Source organism: Tursiops truncatus, chromosome 11 (genome assembly GCF_011762595.2).
Source record: "Tursiops truncatus isolate mTurTru1 chromosome 11, mTurTru1.mat.Y, whole genome shotgun sequence".
Classification (NCBI taxonomy): domain Eukaryota; kingdom Metazoa; phylum Chordata; class Mammalia; order Artiodactyla; family Delphinidae; genus Tursiops; species Tursiops truncatus.
Window position 1 is genome coordinate 15674360 of NC_047044.1, and position 16611 is coordinate 15690970.

Below are 16611 nucleotides of genomic sequence, written 5' to 3' on the forward strand. Positions count from 1 at the left end.
ACAATCTCCAAGACTTGTTTTTTTGAAACAAGGTATAGAACAGCATATGTAGTATGTCATCATTTGAGTAAGAAAAAGTATATGTCATGCACTGGTTACATGTGCATAGCAGATCCGGACAGGGCCCTAAGAAAATGACTGTATTTGATGCTCTGGGGAGAGGACCTGGGTATGTGGGGAAGAAGATTAGGAGACTTTTCACTGTGTAACATATCATCCTTTTTGAATTTTGAGTGATACAAGAGGTTCAAAATGTTAAATTTTATTTATACTGGAAATACTAAATTTTATTTATATTCAAAAATATAAATAAAATTTAAAGTCCAATATTAATGGTCTTTACAAGGGAGGCCCCCAGACAGTACATGGTTCTATTCAATAAATGAGAAGCAGGAACAATACCTGCTGAGGACCAGCCATGAGGGGATATGAGAAGAAGCGTGCCCACCTGTCAGGTAATGCCTGCAGCACAGTGGGCATCAGCACTCCGGAGATAGCTTTGTAGAGGATGGAGTCACACACGCCGACGATGTTCACCACCGTGGAGGAGCCCAGCACGGGCAGCATGTGGGGCGGCATTCCTTGCCAAAAGTGCAGAAGGAAACTTTGAACCTGTATCAACCCACAGAGAGAAGAACCGTTGAGGTTACACAAGGCCCTCCCAGCAGAGCCCTGGGACTCAGCCAAGGCCAGCCCAGTCCACAGCGTTATTCTCTTCTCCCCTTGCAGCAGCAGAGGCCATCCCAGCCTGGGTGGCTTACGAGGCCCCGGAAGGTCCTCCTGTCCCAAGTCCTCACCCTGCCCGTCTGGGTGCATGCCCCCTGCTAGAGAAGCACTTGGCCTGGCAGCCTGGGGTCTATCCTGCCCTGGGAGAGAGCAGTAGCAAGTTAACCCATCTGCCCCTTCATGCTGAGCGTGGTCTGGGTAAAAACTTTAAGCAAGGGAAGGTGGGATGTTGCTTCTAAAAAGCTCAGAGCACTACAACTATTCTTTGGGCCTGTTGGTGCCTCGGGGACCCCAGGGTGTTCTGGAAAGGAAGGGAACATTGTGCGAGTTGCTGGTAAGAGGACTGTGTCTAGGAGGAAGAAGAGTAGGTGTCACAGACAGAAGTCTCCTGATACAATCTTGTGCGCCCCCAAAATGGATAAAGTGCAAAGGCCTCTTCGTGGCCAAATTCGAACACTTTCTCAAAGAGCCCTTGGTGCAGCCTTGGCTGGCTAGCGTCATTATGGGACGCTAGACGGTGCCATCTGGACAGTAAGGTACGAGGACACCCAAGCCCAACCACTAGCACAGGACAGAAATCTAGCGGGCACTCAAAATGGAGTTATTGTTATTAATCGAGGAGAGCAGGCCCCCTACCCCTGTATCTTCCAGAGTCTGAGTTGGAGGTCAGGGAGAGAGCAGGTGGGGGGTGGGACAAGATAAGGGAAGGGAAGTGACACGGTAGAAGATGGGTATCTGGTATGTATAATAACACTAAAGATACCTAGACTTTGGCTAACACTGAGGAGTGACTCATCTTAAAGTTAGGGAACAAATAATTGAAGTTTTGTGAATTCTTACAAGCTCAACTTGGTTCCTGTACTATCTATCTTTCTTTCCTCCACAGATGGGCACTCCTGAACCCTTGTGTACAGCACTTCCCACATCCCTGGTTCCCCAAATCGATCCTGACCCAAGGCAGGAGGTCATTTAGTACCCAAGTCTAACACTTTGGAGGTGGTATTGTTAATGGTGTCAGCGTTATGTATTTATTGAGTGCTACTATACGTCAGGAACTTAGCACAGGTTCTCTCAGTTAATACTACAGCTTAGAATCACTGCTCCCATTGTGTAGAGACATTAACTTATTTGTCCAAAGCCAGACAGCAAGTCAGGGAATGGATGAATTTGTCTTTTCACAAATCAGTCTAGTGGCTAGTTTGCTCTTCACGTGGGCTTCTACCCCATTCCTGAGACCTATGCCTCTTCTTGGACTGCTGCCCACATCCCAGCTTTCTGCCCCAGCCTGGGGACCTGCAGTTGTCCTTCAAGCCCCTCTTAGAAGTAGGGTCTTACTTTCCTTTGACCAGGCTTCCTCTGACCCCAGCTTGGTGACCTGAGCTCAGCCTCGGATGGACAGAATTCCCTGATCCCCACGGCCAGGCTGGAATTCCCAGCGTAAACACTGGATGGGAGCCTTTGGGGGTGAGGAATGAGGAGAAAAGCATGCCCCCTGACTTCCTAGAGGGAAAATGGTAATTTCCAAAAACAGGATCAAAGTGGTAAAGGAGGTCAGGTTTGTAAATTATGAAACTCAAAGTCACAGTTCTGTTAATTCCACGAGAGTGAAAATATTGCAAAGTTTACAATGAGACTGAAAATTAAAACCAACAAAAAAAATCCAAATGAGTGAAGACTGCCTTCCAGGGTTCTAATCCTGTCACCACTACCAACTAGGGGTATAATATCTCTATGCCTCAGTTTCTTTACCTGTGAAATGGGAATAAAAGTAGTATTTACTAGATTTTGGTAAAGATTCCTAAAAAGTACTTATTACAGTGGTTGGCACATAGTAAATGCTCAATAAAGGTTAGCTGCTATTATTACTACTATTATTATTATTTGTATCATGGAGGCACTACAACTATGAGGCCCAAGAAATCAGTGCACTGCCCTAAGACATTTGAGACACCCTTGCCTACGTTTCTGAGCGTCACCCAGCCAGGATCCCCATGGTGGCTCTGCTCACCTGTCAAGGTTCCTGTTCTTATTGGGACACCTGGTGGCTGACTGCTGGCCGCCTTGGGCCTGGAGGTGGCCACATCTCTTAGACAAGGTGCTTACCCTCCAGACAACCCTCTGCTGTCTCCGGATCCCATCTCATCCCTGGGCACTGGCCTCTGGCCAGGTCCTGGACCTCCCTGCCTGTCCTTCCAACTCTGAATAAGCATTGCCCAGTTGATTCCTAGTATTTGGCAGATTCTGAATTCATCTGCCTTTCTAAGCTCTCCTTGCATGTAGCCCTACTCTTTTTTTTTTTTTTTTATGAGTAGTCAATTTCCAGCAGAAATTCTGGCAAACATTAGCTGCTGTGTACATTAAAACAAATCTGTAGAAAGTCACTCTCATTAGCAGCCATCTGTCTTTTTCAAGTCTGTTCAAGTGGCACAGGGAGCCCTGATCAGTCCTGGTACCAGGGCAGCCTTTGTAGAGGGCATATTATCCAGTTTTGACCTCCCTTCCCACTCTGCATTTAAGAGCATTTAATGTCCAGTGGACTAGTTCCTCAGAGTGAGAAAGAAAAAAAAGGAGGGAGAACAGTGTAAAGCTCAAGGGCTGATACCTGGAAGTCAGGGGTGAAATGGACAGACACAGTGTTCATATCAGGAGGCTGAGCCAACAGGACCTCCTGACAGACTAGATATGAAGCGTGAGGGGAAAAGAAGAACCGAGGTTTGTGGTTTGAGCAATTGTGTGTGGTAGTGGCAATCTAAGACTTGGGAAGAACAAATCTGGGAGTGAAAATCAGAGCTCTGATTAGACCACCGTAAGTTAGACGGCAAGTCATTTGAATCTGGAGCTCGGACTAAACGAATATACAAATATGAGAGTTACCAGCCTTTACAAAATGGAGATGGTGTCTTCCTATCAGTAGGATGAAATAAGATAACTTGTAAGATGCCTGGCATGATGAAGGCATTTAACAAATGGAAACATAATCATACAGAAGGGAAAAGTTCTCCTCACTCCTTGCAAGCATAAATGGTGGGCGAATCAGGGGTAAATGATTGAAAATGATTATTTAAACCAAGTTTCCTGGATTATCTACTTTAGTCCCTTGAACTCCCAGCCCTTTTTCTCTCTGTTCAATGAAGTATCAGGAGATGATTTCCTTAAGAATACCTAAGTAAGTTTTCTATTTCTTTTCCATGCCTATGTTTAGTTCATTCCTAATATATTGGCACCTTGTGGAAACATATCTGATGACTTCCAGTCATGGGTACTTAATTGCTACAGTGTTAAAAGGAACTTGACAAAACAATAACTACCAAAATACCTACCACGTATTATGCTCTGAGTTTGAAATCAGACACTTTATCTATACAATTTCCATGTAATCATCACAATTTTACTGTGAGGTAGATATAGTTATTATCTCCATTTAACAGAAAAAGAAATTGAGGCTCAGAGAGGTTAAGTACCTTGCTCAAGGTCACAGGCTAGAAAGTGGTGAATTTGGGATCAAACACAGGACTATCTGGATTTTACAGCTCTCTGTGCAATGTAGTTTGGAGAAGGCTTTGCAGCAAGTCCCCTACCTGCAGACTTGGACTCTTTGTGCTTGCCTGACAATGCTATAAGTCTGTGGCGGTTTTCCATCCATCCACCCATCCACCCATCCACCCATCCATCCATCTATCCACTCACCCACCCAAGAAACATTTACTGAGAGCCTGAGAGTATAATTGACCTGGATACAGTAGTAAGCAAGACAAACAAGGTCCCTGCCCTCAAGGGCTTCCATGGTGGTGGTAGGAGACAAACAATGAACAAGCAAACAATAAGATAATGTAAGATTGTAATACTAGTCTACATTGTGACCTCAATGGATATTAAACATCTTGAAGACCTGAAACAAACTACACCATCAAAGTGTACCAGATGCATCCACCATTTATTTACCAATGACTTTTCTCAGCTGTAGGAGAAAGCCATGCCCATCAGAGGTAAAATACCCCCTTCATTCTTTTGTGTTTGGGTAGAATGAACAACATCTCGATCAGCCATCTCAAAAACGGCCACCAAATACCTCTGCCCAGGGGTAGAAAGAAATACTGGACCAGCAGTGTTAGGTGACAAAGATCTAACCAACTGTGCGACCTCTCTTAACTCTCTGGTTGACGTATCTGACGAGAGCAAGCATTTGTATGGCCTTTTACCAGGGATTGTCTCATCTCCTCCTTCCAGTAATCCTGTGAACTGGATAGGCAGGGATGATGTTTTTATCTTCGTTTCTAGGATGAGGAATTGAGCCACGTCTTGAATCCAAGCCTAAGCTCTGAGTCTAGCACTTTTCCCGCAGGAGCACTCAAGCCCTCACAAGGTTTCTGGACCATGTATTCTGCATCCTAATTGCTGGTGTGCGTGCCTTTTTTTTCCCTCAAGACCGTGTCCTGTCACCCCATTTCTGGGGGCTAGAGCAGCATATGGCACCATTAGATGCCCAACAAGTGTTGGAATTGATGAATGGAATTCAGTGAAGTGAGATGATGATCAAGTTTTGAGATGTATAAAGCTAGATATGAACATAAGGGAGGACTGTCACCAGTTTTGTTGTTAGTACTTTTGTGGCAGAGAGGGACAGCTATCCACCAGAGCGCCTCTTCTCTAGTAGTGTAAGCTGCCGTCCAGTGAGGGGCCACACTTCCCAGCTCCCCTTACCTCAAGGTGGGGCTGTGAGACCAGCTCTTGCCAATAGACTATGGGCAAAAGTGATGCATTTTATTTCTGGGCTGACAAGGTTAAGAAAGGGGATGTCTTCCCTGTAATCCTTTTCCCCATCCATCAGCTGAACAGGGAACTCCAAGACTCTAGGGCAGTGTGTGGCCACAAAGTAGAAGAAGCCTGGGTCCCTGAACCACCCCCAGAAACCAGCCTTCCAACCAAGGGCGTCCACGTTGGATTGTGACATGTATTGTCTCACTGTGTTAAGACTTGGGGCTTATCTGTTACAGAAGCCAGTGTTGTCTTAACCAGACATGAGTCATGGTTTGCCCAGATCTCAGTGCACTGTCTGTGATTCGTGAGACATAGCCAAACTACAATACGAGAGAAAGCAGTGAGTTTGCTTTCTTTAAAAAGAAAATAATTCCACGTAAACGGTCACTCAAGGAATTTGGGGAATTTAAGAATCTAGTGGATGAAAGTCAAGAGCAGGAAGAATAGTCCTTCTCTGCCAACACGCTGCCACCTCTCCTGGAGCCATGTCTGAGAACCAAGCGACAGCTCACATACGGTGGTACCACTGCTACACTGGGCTCCTGAGGGAACAGTAAACAAGGTGCACAAGTACCGGCAAGTGCTCAACAAGCATTCACTGCCTTACCTCATCCTCTTCCCCTCCATCTCCAACAGCACATGCCCCCCTAAAACACACAAAAAGGGAATCTCCAGCATCTTTTTCACCAATAACTACTGATTTTTATAGCCCCTGTAGAGCCTGGGCTATCTTCCCTGAAATTGAATGCCCACACCTGATCTCAGGGTGGTGTCTTTGGTTTAGTTTAGTTTTTTTTTTTTTTTTTTCCTGCCCGAAAGGCATTTTCTTTCAACAGAAAGGCCTCAGGTTTATGGGGTGAAATGTGCGGTTTCCTGCCATCCTGTTGGAAGATTCTTTTGGACGGCATTTTAGGCAAGAAGATTTTATTGTCTCTTTGGTTATATAACCAGTGCTTCAATCCTCCCTTATTTCTCCTCCCCGTTCCTTAACTGTGATATTTTTAAATAAAAATGAAATGAAATTCTTAGATTGTTTGTATTCAAAGATGGCCCTACCGGCAGTGTGAGATGGACACGGGGACCAGACCTTGAGAATGGAGGGTAACCAGCTCCAAATGCACTGAAGCGGATAAGCCTCAGGAAAAGGTTAAATCAAAAATAAAGAACAGCTTTCCTTTCGTTTTTCTGAATGTATAATTCTGGGTGTAATGATACCTTGGCAAAACTGTGTTCCCAGGAGGCCAACTGGGCAGGATGCAGTTCACTAGACAGAGCAAGTAAAAAGCCATGCCAACTGCTGTTCACACAGAGAATCTGTAAAATGGGGATAGTAACAATGCCTGCTTCCTAGGATCACTGTGAGGATTAAATGAGCTAATGTGCATCAAGGGCTTCCAGAGGCCTGGCAACTAGCAGGGAGCTCGTGAAATAGAAGTTCGTGTTATCATAATATTTTAACACAGAGTATTCATAGCTCAACACTTGTTGACCTACCTCATCAAAGTTGGCTCTTATTACAGTGTCCAGTATTCTCTGACAGTGTGTTCTGTACATCATAATAAAGGTAGAAACCTGTGAGGGGTGAGGAGGGATCAACAATAAAGGCATACATTAATAGGTGTTACTTCTGCCCTTGGAATTTCAATTTCGAGTCATTTATTCTATGTGGAGGAGATGAAATTCGCCTAATTCCTACTCATCCTGCAAGACCCAGACAAAACTCATTTTCACTAGGTGGGGCCCGCTGACTCTCAGCTCCCTCCTCTGTGCTCCCATAACACCTGAGTGTGTTTCTCCCTCAGAGCACTCACCCTGTGGTATGGAAAGCATGGGTTTCTCTCTCTGCCCCATCTCCACCCCCTGAAACTGTGGACTCTGGGAAAATAAAAATAGCATATTATTCATGCTTGTGTATCCAGCATTTAGTACAGTACCTGGCACATAGTAGAGGCCTACCGAATTAAATTCTCATCAGCTGAGATACTGAAAAGTTAAAACCCAGCATGTACTCATAAGAAGAGGTGCTTTTGCCCAAATCACAAAAAGACATTTGGAAATTCTCTAGAATCTGCTTAGCAAAAGAATTGCATCTCCAGCTCCATTTAACTAAGAATTTTAAAGCAATGGTACAGGAAGTTTGTTGAGCAAGAAAGCAAATTTGAGAAAAAATAAGGATTTATCTAGTTCTTAGATTTAAAGCATTCTTTTCAGGTATTCTTTTTGTTTTAGAACCTAGATATATGCTTTATATAAACTTAGTTTGCTTGTGCAAGCATCTGTCTCCCTGCTCGACTGTAAGCTTCCTGAGAGCAGGACTCAAGTCTCATTCACCACTGCAACCCAGTGCGATATGTAGAAACTCATCACCTACTGGTACACTGGGCAGCACAAGGTAGGTGCATTAGGATGTGACCACCCAGGGGAAAGTCTCCAAATTTGTGTTTCCAATTATTTCTTCCCAATACCCTATGGCCCAAACTATCCGATTCACTGTACCTATAAAATCTTTTTTGTCTATGGGACTATAATTTCACCACATCCTCTGCAGCACATGGGAAAATAAACTTTATCCTATATAAAAGCAATCCAGAGGAGGGGGCCCTTGTGAAATGAGACAGTACAACATCATAGATGGGTAGGAAGGTAAGTAAGATAGATAGGTAGAGAGATAGAAACTTTTAATTTTAGAATAGTACTGGGTTGTAGTACAGTTTTGAAGATAGTTCAGGCAGTTCCCTTATAGCTCAAACCCAGTTACCTCTACCGTTAACATCTTGCATTAGGATGGAACATTTGTCACAACTAATGGACCAACACGGATACATTGTTATTGTCAACTAAAGTCCATACTTGAATCTGATTTCTATCTTTATATTTTTAAACTCACCATTTTGTAATAAAAGTGTATGTGTGTATGTGTGTGTGTGTGTGTGTGTGTGTGTGCTGTGGTGTGTGAGAGAAAGAGAGAGAGAGAGAGAGAGAGAGAGAGAGAGAGAGAGAGAGAGAGAGAGAGAAACCACCCACTCCCAGCAACACTTCAGACGTGGTCACCTTCTCCTCTGGCAGACTGGCCGGCAGATTTAGATCTTTGACATTTGGAAACTCTGGCAGCAATGTTCCAAGTTTGGACCGGGGTGAATACGCCACCGTCTGTTTGCTCACTTCTTTCTTGCCCGTCTCGCTCACCCAGGCGGCTCCTTTCTTGGAATACATCACATCATAATATTGGGAGCTTTCCTTCACCGCGATGCCGTAGTAATGATACCTGGGCCACAAAGGAAGAGAGAGAGACCCACATGCACCCTCATCAGGTGGAGGTTCCTGAGCCACGGGAGCCCAAGGCCAAAGACGGCTGGACCCATCCTCCCTGAGCTAGAAGAGTTAACTCCTCTGCAAGGCTCAACATGTTGGAAGTCTAGAATTAAAGCAAAGTTCCATGTTGCCAGCCATCAATCAGACAGGTAAAAATAACCAAAATTGCCTCCTACAGAAAATGTTAAGTCAAATACTTTGCAAAGCAGAAAGTGGGATAAAAAAATTTCCATTTGTACTTAATCTCTTATATACATGGACCCAAGAAGAAGAGTGTGTTTATGACTGTTAACTGTACCACCAACAAAAATTCATTTGGTCTATGTTTTTCTTAATCAATAAATGGCAGTCTTAAAGAACTGTATCTTAAAAAGGATAAACTCAGTATCTCAGTTGACACTGAATGTAAGACAAAGACCAGGACCTTTTATTAACTCAGAATGGGCTTAATAACAGCAATGTTTTCAATTAAGACGAATGAGGGATGGAGGCTGCATTTTGTTTGGGTTTTAGCTACAATCTATTGAACACTTGCTATGTGCTGGGCACTTTGGAAAGTGCTTTACATACATTAATTTGTAAAATAATTCTATGAAATGGGGATTATTATAATCTTTCTACAGATGAGAAAATGGAGGCAAGAAAGCTTAAGTAATTTGTTCAAGGTCATACAGCTGTTTAGGGGAGGAAGCAGGTTTGACTACAGAGCCACTGTGCTACACTAAGAAAACACACCACATGGTGGTGTTACAAACTTTAATGTTTGTCAGAGCCACTTATGGACTGTAATAAAAATACAGATTCCAAGGCCCCTTCCCAGACCTAAGGATTCAGGACAGGGAATAAGGGGCCGAGAATCAGCACTGAAATGAGCACCACAGATAATTCTGAGGCACATCCATTTGAGATCAGCAAGCCTGCTGGGTTAGGCCCCTGCAGTACATTCCTGGCTCTATGAGACCGCCATTACCTACTATTCTAACACAGCAGCTAACAAGGTACTAAGTGCTTTACACACATTGCCCGATTTCATCTCACAAAACCCCTGGGAGGCTAGAACTAATTATTATCCCCATATTACAGACTAGGAAACTAAGACCCAGAGAATTTAAGTAACACATCCAAGATCATATAGTGAGTAAGCAGTAGAGGCAGGATTTGAACCTCTAAAAGTGCTTTTAAGCGCTGAGCCGGTGACTGTCAAATTTTACTACTAATAAGAATCACCTACAAAACATATTAAAATACAGACTCCCAGGCCCTGCTTCCAAAGATTCTGATTTAGCAGATCCAGAGTGGATTTTTACGATCACATGGCAATACTAATGTAAGTAATTCATGGACCTCACTTTCAGAAATGCTGTACAACGTATTAACTACTCTTTTCTACTCATGGAGATATGGTGGTGACAGTCACGAGATAATACAAAAGAGAAAGCAGTCTGAGTTCTGGGAGAGGCTTCCCAGGGAGAGGAGAGCGGAGCACAGGTAACCTCCCCTTTCCCCGCTCCCCCTTCACTCCTGATACCATTCTGTGATACTTCTGCTCAGTGGGCATCTCGCCTCTATCTGAATGCCTCCTGGGATGAAGCACTCAGACCATCCGAAGGTAGCCCAGTTCATTTTAGGTTGGTGCAGTGATCAGAAAGTTCCTCTTTGTGTTGAGCTGATCTCTGTCTTCTACGCCTTCTACCTCCCAACTGTCATAACTGCCTTTCCACCTGGAGGGTACTCCTTTGGTAGTGGGGGTGGGGGCGGGTTCCATTTGCTCTGGAAGCCCCTCCAGGCGGGAGGGCAGTTATGACACGCCTCCCTAACTTTACAAAGTCCCCCCTTACACTTTCTTAAGATCAAGCTAGTAATAACATGTTCAGATCAGACCGCTTCTTGATTTTTCAGACTGTATGTTGCTAGAATTGGCAACTGCAGCGAAGCTAGTGCTCTGACCACTTCTCAGGTTTCTATTTCAGGTCTGTAAGGCACGTCAACACACTCTCCATCAGCCCCCTGCCCCCCCAATTTATTCTGTCCAAGTAAATTTGCTGAGGGATTTTCTCTAAAAGGCCAAATGGCATGCTGGAGACTAGAGCTTCTTATTACCTCTCAATTGGTTGAAGGTGAGACCAACCTTGGAGGATCCTTATGGAGAGGATACAATGAAACTGAATTTTTAAAGAAGATATTGCCCAATTTGCCAACCTCTAGGTTAAAGAAAAAGAAAACAAAAAAACAAAAGCAGGCTCTTACATGTAGACAGAAGGAAACTTTCTCCAAACTTATGCAGGATGGGAAACCATGCTGTTCTATCTTTACTACTTTTACTGCCTGTCTTTACTATCTATCTATCTTTACTATCTATTTGTACACTTTTATCTCAGAAATGGCAACAATGTATTGGAGCCAGTGACTCTAAAAAGACCGTAAGCTGGAGAAAAATAATTCCTTTCCATTCATTCAAGAGTCTTCCAACCATCTGCTTCTCTGTGGATTGATTTGCCCTTGCGTGCCAACCACTGTGCTCACCAGCAAACAAATAAGGAAGAATCTGGGTTTTCTACTTTATACTCTTACCAGGGCTGAAAGCTCATTTTTAAACAAATACTGGAATTTTTCATTATGAATGAGATTTGTTCATGAGAGGAGTCACCCTGAAAAATTATTAGAAATTTATTCCAAGATGTCCCTTGCTCAAAAATTTTCTGTAAGTCTCTTTGGAAATTGCCCCCAGAGCTTCTGAGCCACATGAAAAAAATGAGTCTCGTTTATTTTCAGAACTTTACTACAAAGGGTTTTCCCCAGTTTGATCATCCACTTTCCACTTTCTTTACCTAATTTGGCTCCAAAGTTAAACCCACCCTTGGAGGATGGGAATGTGCTGCCTGGGGATGGCCAGGGGTAGAGTCAGGGGGCAGTATTGGACATGCTGCTTTTGAAACATTTTTAGTGACAAGTCTTACAAGTCCTATGTGGTGGTTGTTTTTTAACAAAAAGTTTCATTATTTTATAAGTCAGTATGTGTTGATCTGCTACTCAGCATGGTAAAAACGTTTAGAAATGCTGCATAATAAGGCACTCTCTAGTGGAATCACGGTGTACAGTAGTATAATAAAGGTTCTGACAAGTCCTGCATAAAGGACCCTGTTTAGCTCAGTGCTTACCAAACTTACATGGCCAACAGACCTTCTTCCTGGAACACCTAGTCACTTCCAACAGTTTTTTGAAACACCCTTCGAGGCAAGTCTCTATAAATCCAGATTTTAGTGAAGCCTGGGCTAAATAGGCAGAGTCCCTTCCCATTGACTCTCACCTGGCAGACAGGCATCCACACAGCCTCTCATTCCTCGGGTCACCTCCTCAGTAAGCCCTTCCAGGGCTACCCTCTCTAAACCAGACCAACCTTTTGTTATTCTCTAGGACAACCCTCTTCACAATCTGATGATCATTTTTGTCTGTCTTCCCCTGGAGAATACATGTTCCATCCAGGAGGGCAGAAACCTGTTTGCTCGTGTGTCCCCAGCACTTAGCACCATTTATCTGACATGCAGAAAATGTGAAGCAAACATTGGTTGGTTGGTTGGTTCCGAATGGATGAATGGGAAGCAGTACATCCTGGGTACCACAGCATGGCTGGAGCTTTCCACCCCATCTCCCTTGCAGGGATTGGTACAGGGTTGCTTCTCTGGCAGACTGGATACTGTCAGAGTAGAGAGCTTGTTGACCAAAACAATCCAAGTAACCTGGAGATTGGTCAAGAAACCACAAGGCGCTCCTTTTAAAGAATGCCCAAGACTCTTTCACGAAAACAACTAAAGGCAGGGTGGCACCATGTCGGATTCCTTAAAGCAGCTGGCCTTTTGGACGGCCTTGCTCTCAGGGCTCCTGGGAGAGGGGGCCACTCCCGCCAGCCACAGACTTCCCCCCCAGGCCTGTGGACTGAGCTCAGGATGAAAGGCCTGGGGTCCCGATCTGACTGGAGGCCCGTGGACGTGCACTCTGCAGGTGGAAGGGCTGTCGGTGCTTACTTTGACTGTCCTCGGGTCCCGAGTCTTCTGGTGGTTAACTGAGGAAACTGCTGCCTTATGATCTGTAAGTCAACACAAGAATCAGTTACGCGCTGGGAAAAGCTGGGAGCGCAGTGCCGGAGTTTACAAACAGCAATCTAAAGAATGAAGGAAAACACAGACCCTTGGTTGGGATGACTTATTAGGAGTCCAAGAGGAACCCCGAGAAGACCACTGGTGCTGGGGACGCTGGGGGGGGGAGCACCTGAGTGACGGTGGGGCTCTGGATCCTCAGGGGGGTCTCACTTGGCCGCTCTGGGCTTCACCCCCCTCCTCACAACGTAGGCAGTGTACGCTTTCATCCAGAACCTGTTACCCCCGTTTACAGCCCTCCAAAGGCTTCCGCTGCACCTGGTACTCACCCCCACCTCAGCCTCTGTAACCCGGTCCCTGCTTGCCTCCTGGCCTTCCTCTCCTCCGACTCTCGCCCTTCCTCACTGCATCCCAGCCACACTGGCTTGCTTTTTATTTTAGTTTTTCCCTGTTCCTGAAACATGCCAGGCTTCCTCCCCACACTGGGGGCCTTTGTACTGCAGCTCTCTCCATCAGGAATGCAATTTCACCCAGATCGTCACAAGATTAGCTCCTTCTCCTACAACATTCGGGCCTCTGGGCAAGGTCCCTCTGCCCAGGGGCCTTCTCTGACCAGCGGGTGCAGAGTAACACATGCAGCACCCCAGCATGCGACCCTGCTTTCTGTCCTCCTCTCGGCACTCTCCGCAGTTGTCTCGCTCGCTTGCTCTCTGAGGGCTTATTTCACATCTCCCCCCACTTGAACATAAGCTCCACGAGAGCAGGGACCTGGCCCAGGGCACATGCGAAGAGCTCAGTCCATGTTTGTCGAATGAAGGCATGAAGCCCGACCCCTGGCCTGGAGAGTACCCTTTACTCATTTGACAAGTGGACGACGCTAAGTGCTGCTTCCCAGGACAACCACGTAGATCTGCCAGAAACCTAGGAGGGGCCTTCTGCCAAGGTGAAAACACAACCAATGGGCCACTTTCTTGGTGTGTACAGCGATGGTGTTTGTGAAGAGGCAGTACGGTAGAGGGGTTCTGTGCAAGGGCTTTGGAGCTAGATTACCTGGATTAGGTCCAAGCTCAGCCATTTGTTATTCTGGGGCCCTTGGGCAAGTTATTTAACATTCAGATGACTCAGCTTCCTCATTTGTAAAATGGGAATGATACCAACCCCTACCTCAGAGAATTTTTGTGAAAATTTAAACAGTAAACATATGTAAATAATTAGCAACAGTGCCTGGCACTTAGTAAGGGTTCAATAAACATTGCCCATTATGACCAGTGATTATCCTGATGACTCATTCATTCCCTTTTATTACCAGGGATGTTTAAGTCTAGCCACATTTCTTCTAACTCCCTTCTCTTCTAATACAGCATCGAGCAGGCAGGTGTGGTCAGACAGAGGGAGCCTGCACACTGTCCTTCATAAGAGATGCGGCTGCACAGGCTTCCCTGGTGGCGCAGTGGTTGAGAGTCCGCCTGCCGATGCAGGGGACGCGGTTCGTGCCCCGGTCTGGGAAGATCCCACATGCCGCGGAGCGGCTGGGCCCGTGAGCCATGGCCGCTGAGCCTGCGCGTCCGGAGCCTGTTGCTCCGCAGCGGGAGAGGCCACAGCGGTGAGAGGCCCGCGTACTGCAAAAAAAAAAAAAAAAAAAGAGATGCTGCTGCTGATTTCCCACTGGCAGGGCACGAACTATGAGCACCTTCTCAGAGGTGGGGATGAATCTCTACTGATCCACTTACACCCTCTTCCAAGCCTTTCCTGATCCCCTGACCAGGTAAGAGCTCTTCCTTCTCCAAACCGGTGCACCTGCTACTTCCAGTCTGTGACCAAGTTCCATCCTCCCTCTATTGTGAATATATCCTGATTCTCCCCGCATCTCCATCTCCATCGGCCCCAGGGCCATAATCTCACACCTGGATTGCTGCAATGGCCTCACTGCCCCTGCTGCCAGGCATGCCTCACCTCAACCACTCCTTCATGAAGACTCCAGACAAAGTCCAAACCCACCAGGTTCTGCCTTCATTCCAGCTCACCTCTCGTCGTCCTCTTCCTCTCCCAATCCCATGAAGTATTGAAGGGTATTACCACTTTTTAAAAATGTGCTAAATTGGAGAGCCAAAAAATGACCTGTGCCTCTTTCTTCCATTTGAGCATCAGGCTTTTTCATCTATCAAATGGGGATAACGACACTGTTTCAACCTATCGTCCAGGCTCTGCCCCCCGCTTGATGTCCTCCAGGAGCATCACCCTTTTCTAGCACATTCTCTTCATCGACAGACGTATCCTTCAAATCCTTTGATGGCTCTTCAGAGGATTCTCAGAAAACCCAGTTTCCAGGCTTTTGTGGTTATCTTATGGTCTCCCAAGCAATATATTTGCATGGTTAGAATCTTTAATTCCATTTGTGAAAATACTTTTTCTCTAAAAATATGTGATGGCCAAATCCTCTCCTCCTCCTCCAAAAAGAGAGAAAGGTCATTTCAAATAAAGCACGAAGAGGAAAGGAAGCCTGTTAGGAGTTGGGGGTGGGGGATGGGTGGAGGCCCTGCTGCACCACATCGCTCTCTGCCCAACTGGAGGTCAAGACTTTTCCCACTCTGAGCAAAGAAAGCTGTCGCAGACAGCACCTCCTCCTTCCAGCCGCAACAAAAACCTGTGGGAAGGGAGTTTGCTTTTTTTTTAAGTGTTTCTTATGGGCTGCAAATTACAAATTATTCTCCTTTCCTTTCACCAAATAATCAGCTGGTCCCTGAATCTGAAAGCCCAGCACAATTTAGTTTGAGTCTCAAAATGCAGGGTCGGTTCAGCCCTGCTAAGGCTGTTCAGCTTTTAATTTCTGGAGCAAGACTCAGCAAACAGTCAAACACTTTTGTGGAGCTGTGAGAGTTGAGCTTCACTGTTTGATAAATGGGCAGACGGCAGGCAGCCCCTCTTTCTTTTTTTGTATGGATTCAATGAAGCCTGCCTAAAGAACACCACATGCTGTTCTAGCTACTGATCTAACATTCCGCAACATCCCAGCCTTCCAAATTCCCTTTAATTACTCAGGAATCCCACCCTCTGCTCTTTCAGCCTGGGCAGACGGGGCTGGGGTCTCCATGGGCCAGGCAGGGGTGGGATGCGGAGAAGCTCTGGCGAACCAGTCTCTCCGGGGCTGCTGGCATCCTTTTTTAGGTGGTGGTCAGGTTATTCATCTCTTCCGTCCGTTCTTCTCTCCATTATACACATGGCTCCAGGTGGAAGGAAACTCAGCACGCAGGGTACCCTGACATAATTTTGTGGTTGTAGTTTTTTAAGAAACATGAGTGAGTTTGGGGCAAACGTTCCTGAAATGGCATCTTCAAACCACAGGCCTCATTTAAGATAAGGAAGGGGAAGAGTGAGAAGAGGAACTGACACCCATTGGGCATCAGCAGGCACCATGCGCTAGACAAAGTATTTTACTCTCGGTATTAAATTTATCCTAAAAACCACACTGGAGGAGAATATGATGGTCCTCGTTTCACAAATGAGGAACCGGGGTCTAGGGTGATACAGGCTGCTCGGATTCACAGACGCCAGCGAGCAGAAGCAGCAGGGATCCAGTTCCACTGTCTCCTGTTCACCACTTTCACCGACACCCAAGGGAGCCAGCAAGGGTCCACTGACTGTGCACGAAACCCTCAGCATTCTCTGTGGGTGTCACCTCAAGAGACACCTTCAGAGCCACATAGCAAAGCCACTCGGCCTC

General features: G+C 45.7%; 1 protein-coding gene across 1 annotated transcript in view; it reads right to left on the bottom strand.

Annotated features, from left to right (window-relative positions):
* The window catches only part of RFX4 (regulatory factor X4), a 76164-nt gene extending 65692 nt beyond the window's left edge, over nucleotides 1-10472 (bottom strand). Inside the window, exons 1-4 of the mRNA XM_033866172.2 lie at nucleotides 10325-10472; nucleotides 8536-8749; nucleotides 6979-7056; nucleotides 449-612 (exon numbers count right to left, since the gene is read on the bottom strand). Of these exons, the coding sequence (XP_033722063.1) occupies nucleotides 449-612; nucleotides 6979-7056; nucleotides 8536-8749; nucleotides 10325-10419 (551 nt within the window). The 5' untranslated portion in view covers nucleotides 10420-10472. The remainder of the gene's footprint in view (nucleotides 1-448; nucleotides 613-6978; nucleotides 7057-8535; nucleotides 8750-10324) is intronic.
* Between the last annotated feature and the right edge of the window lie 6139 nt (nucleotides 10473-16611).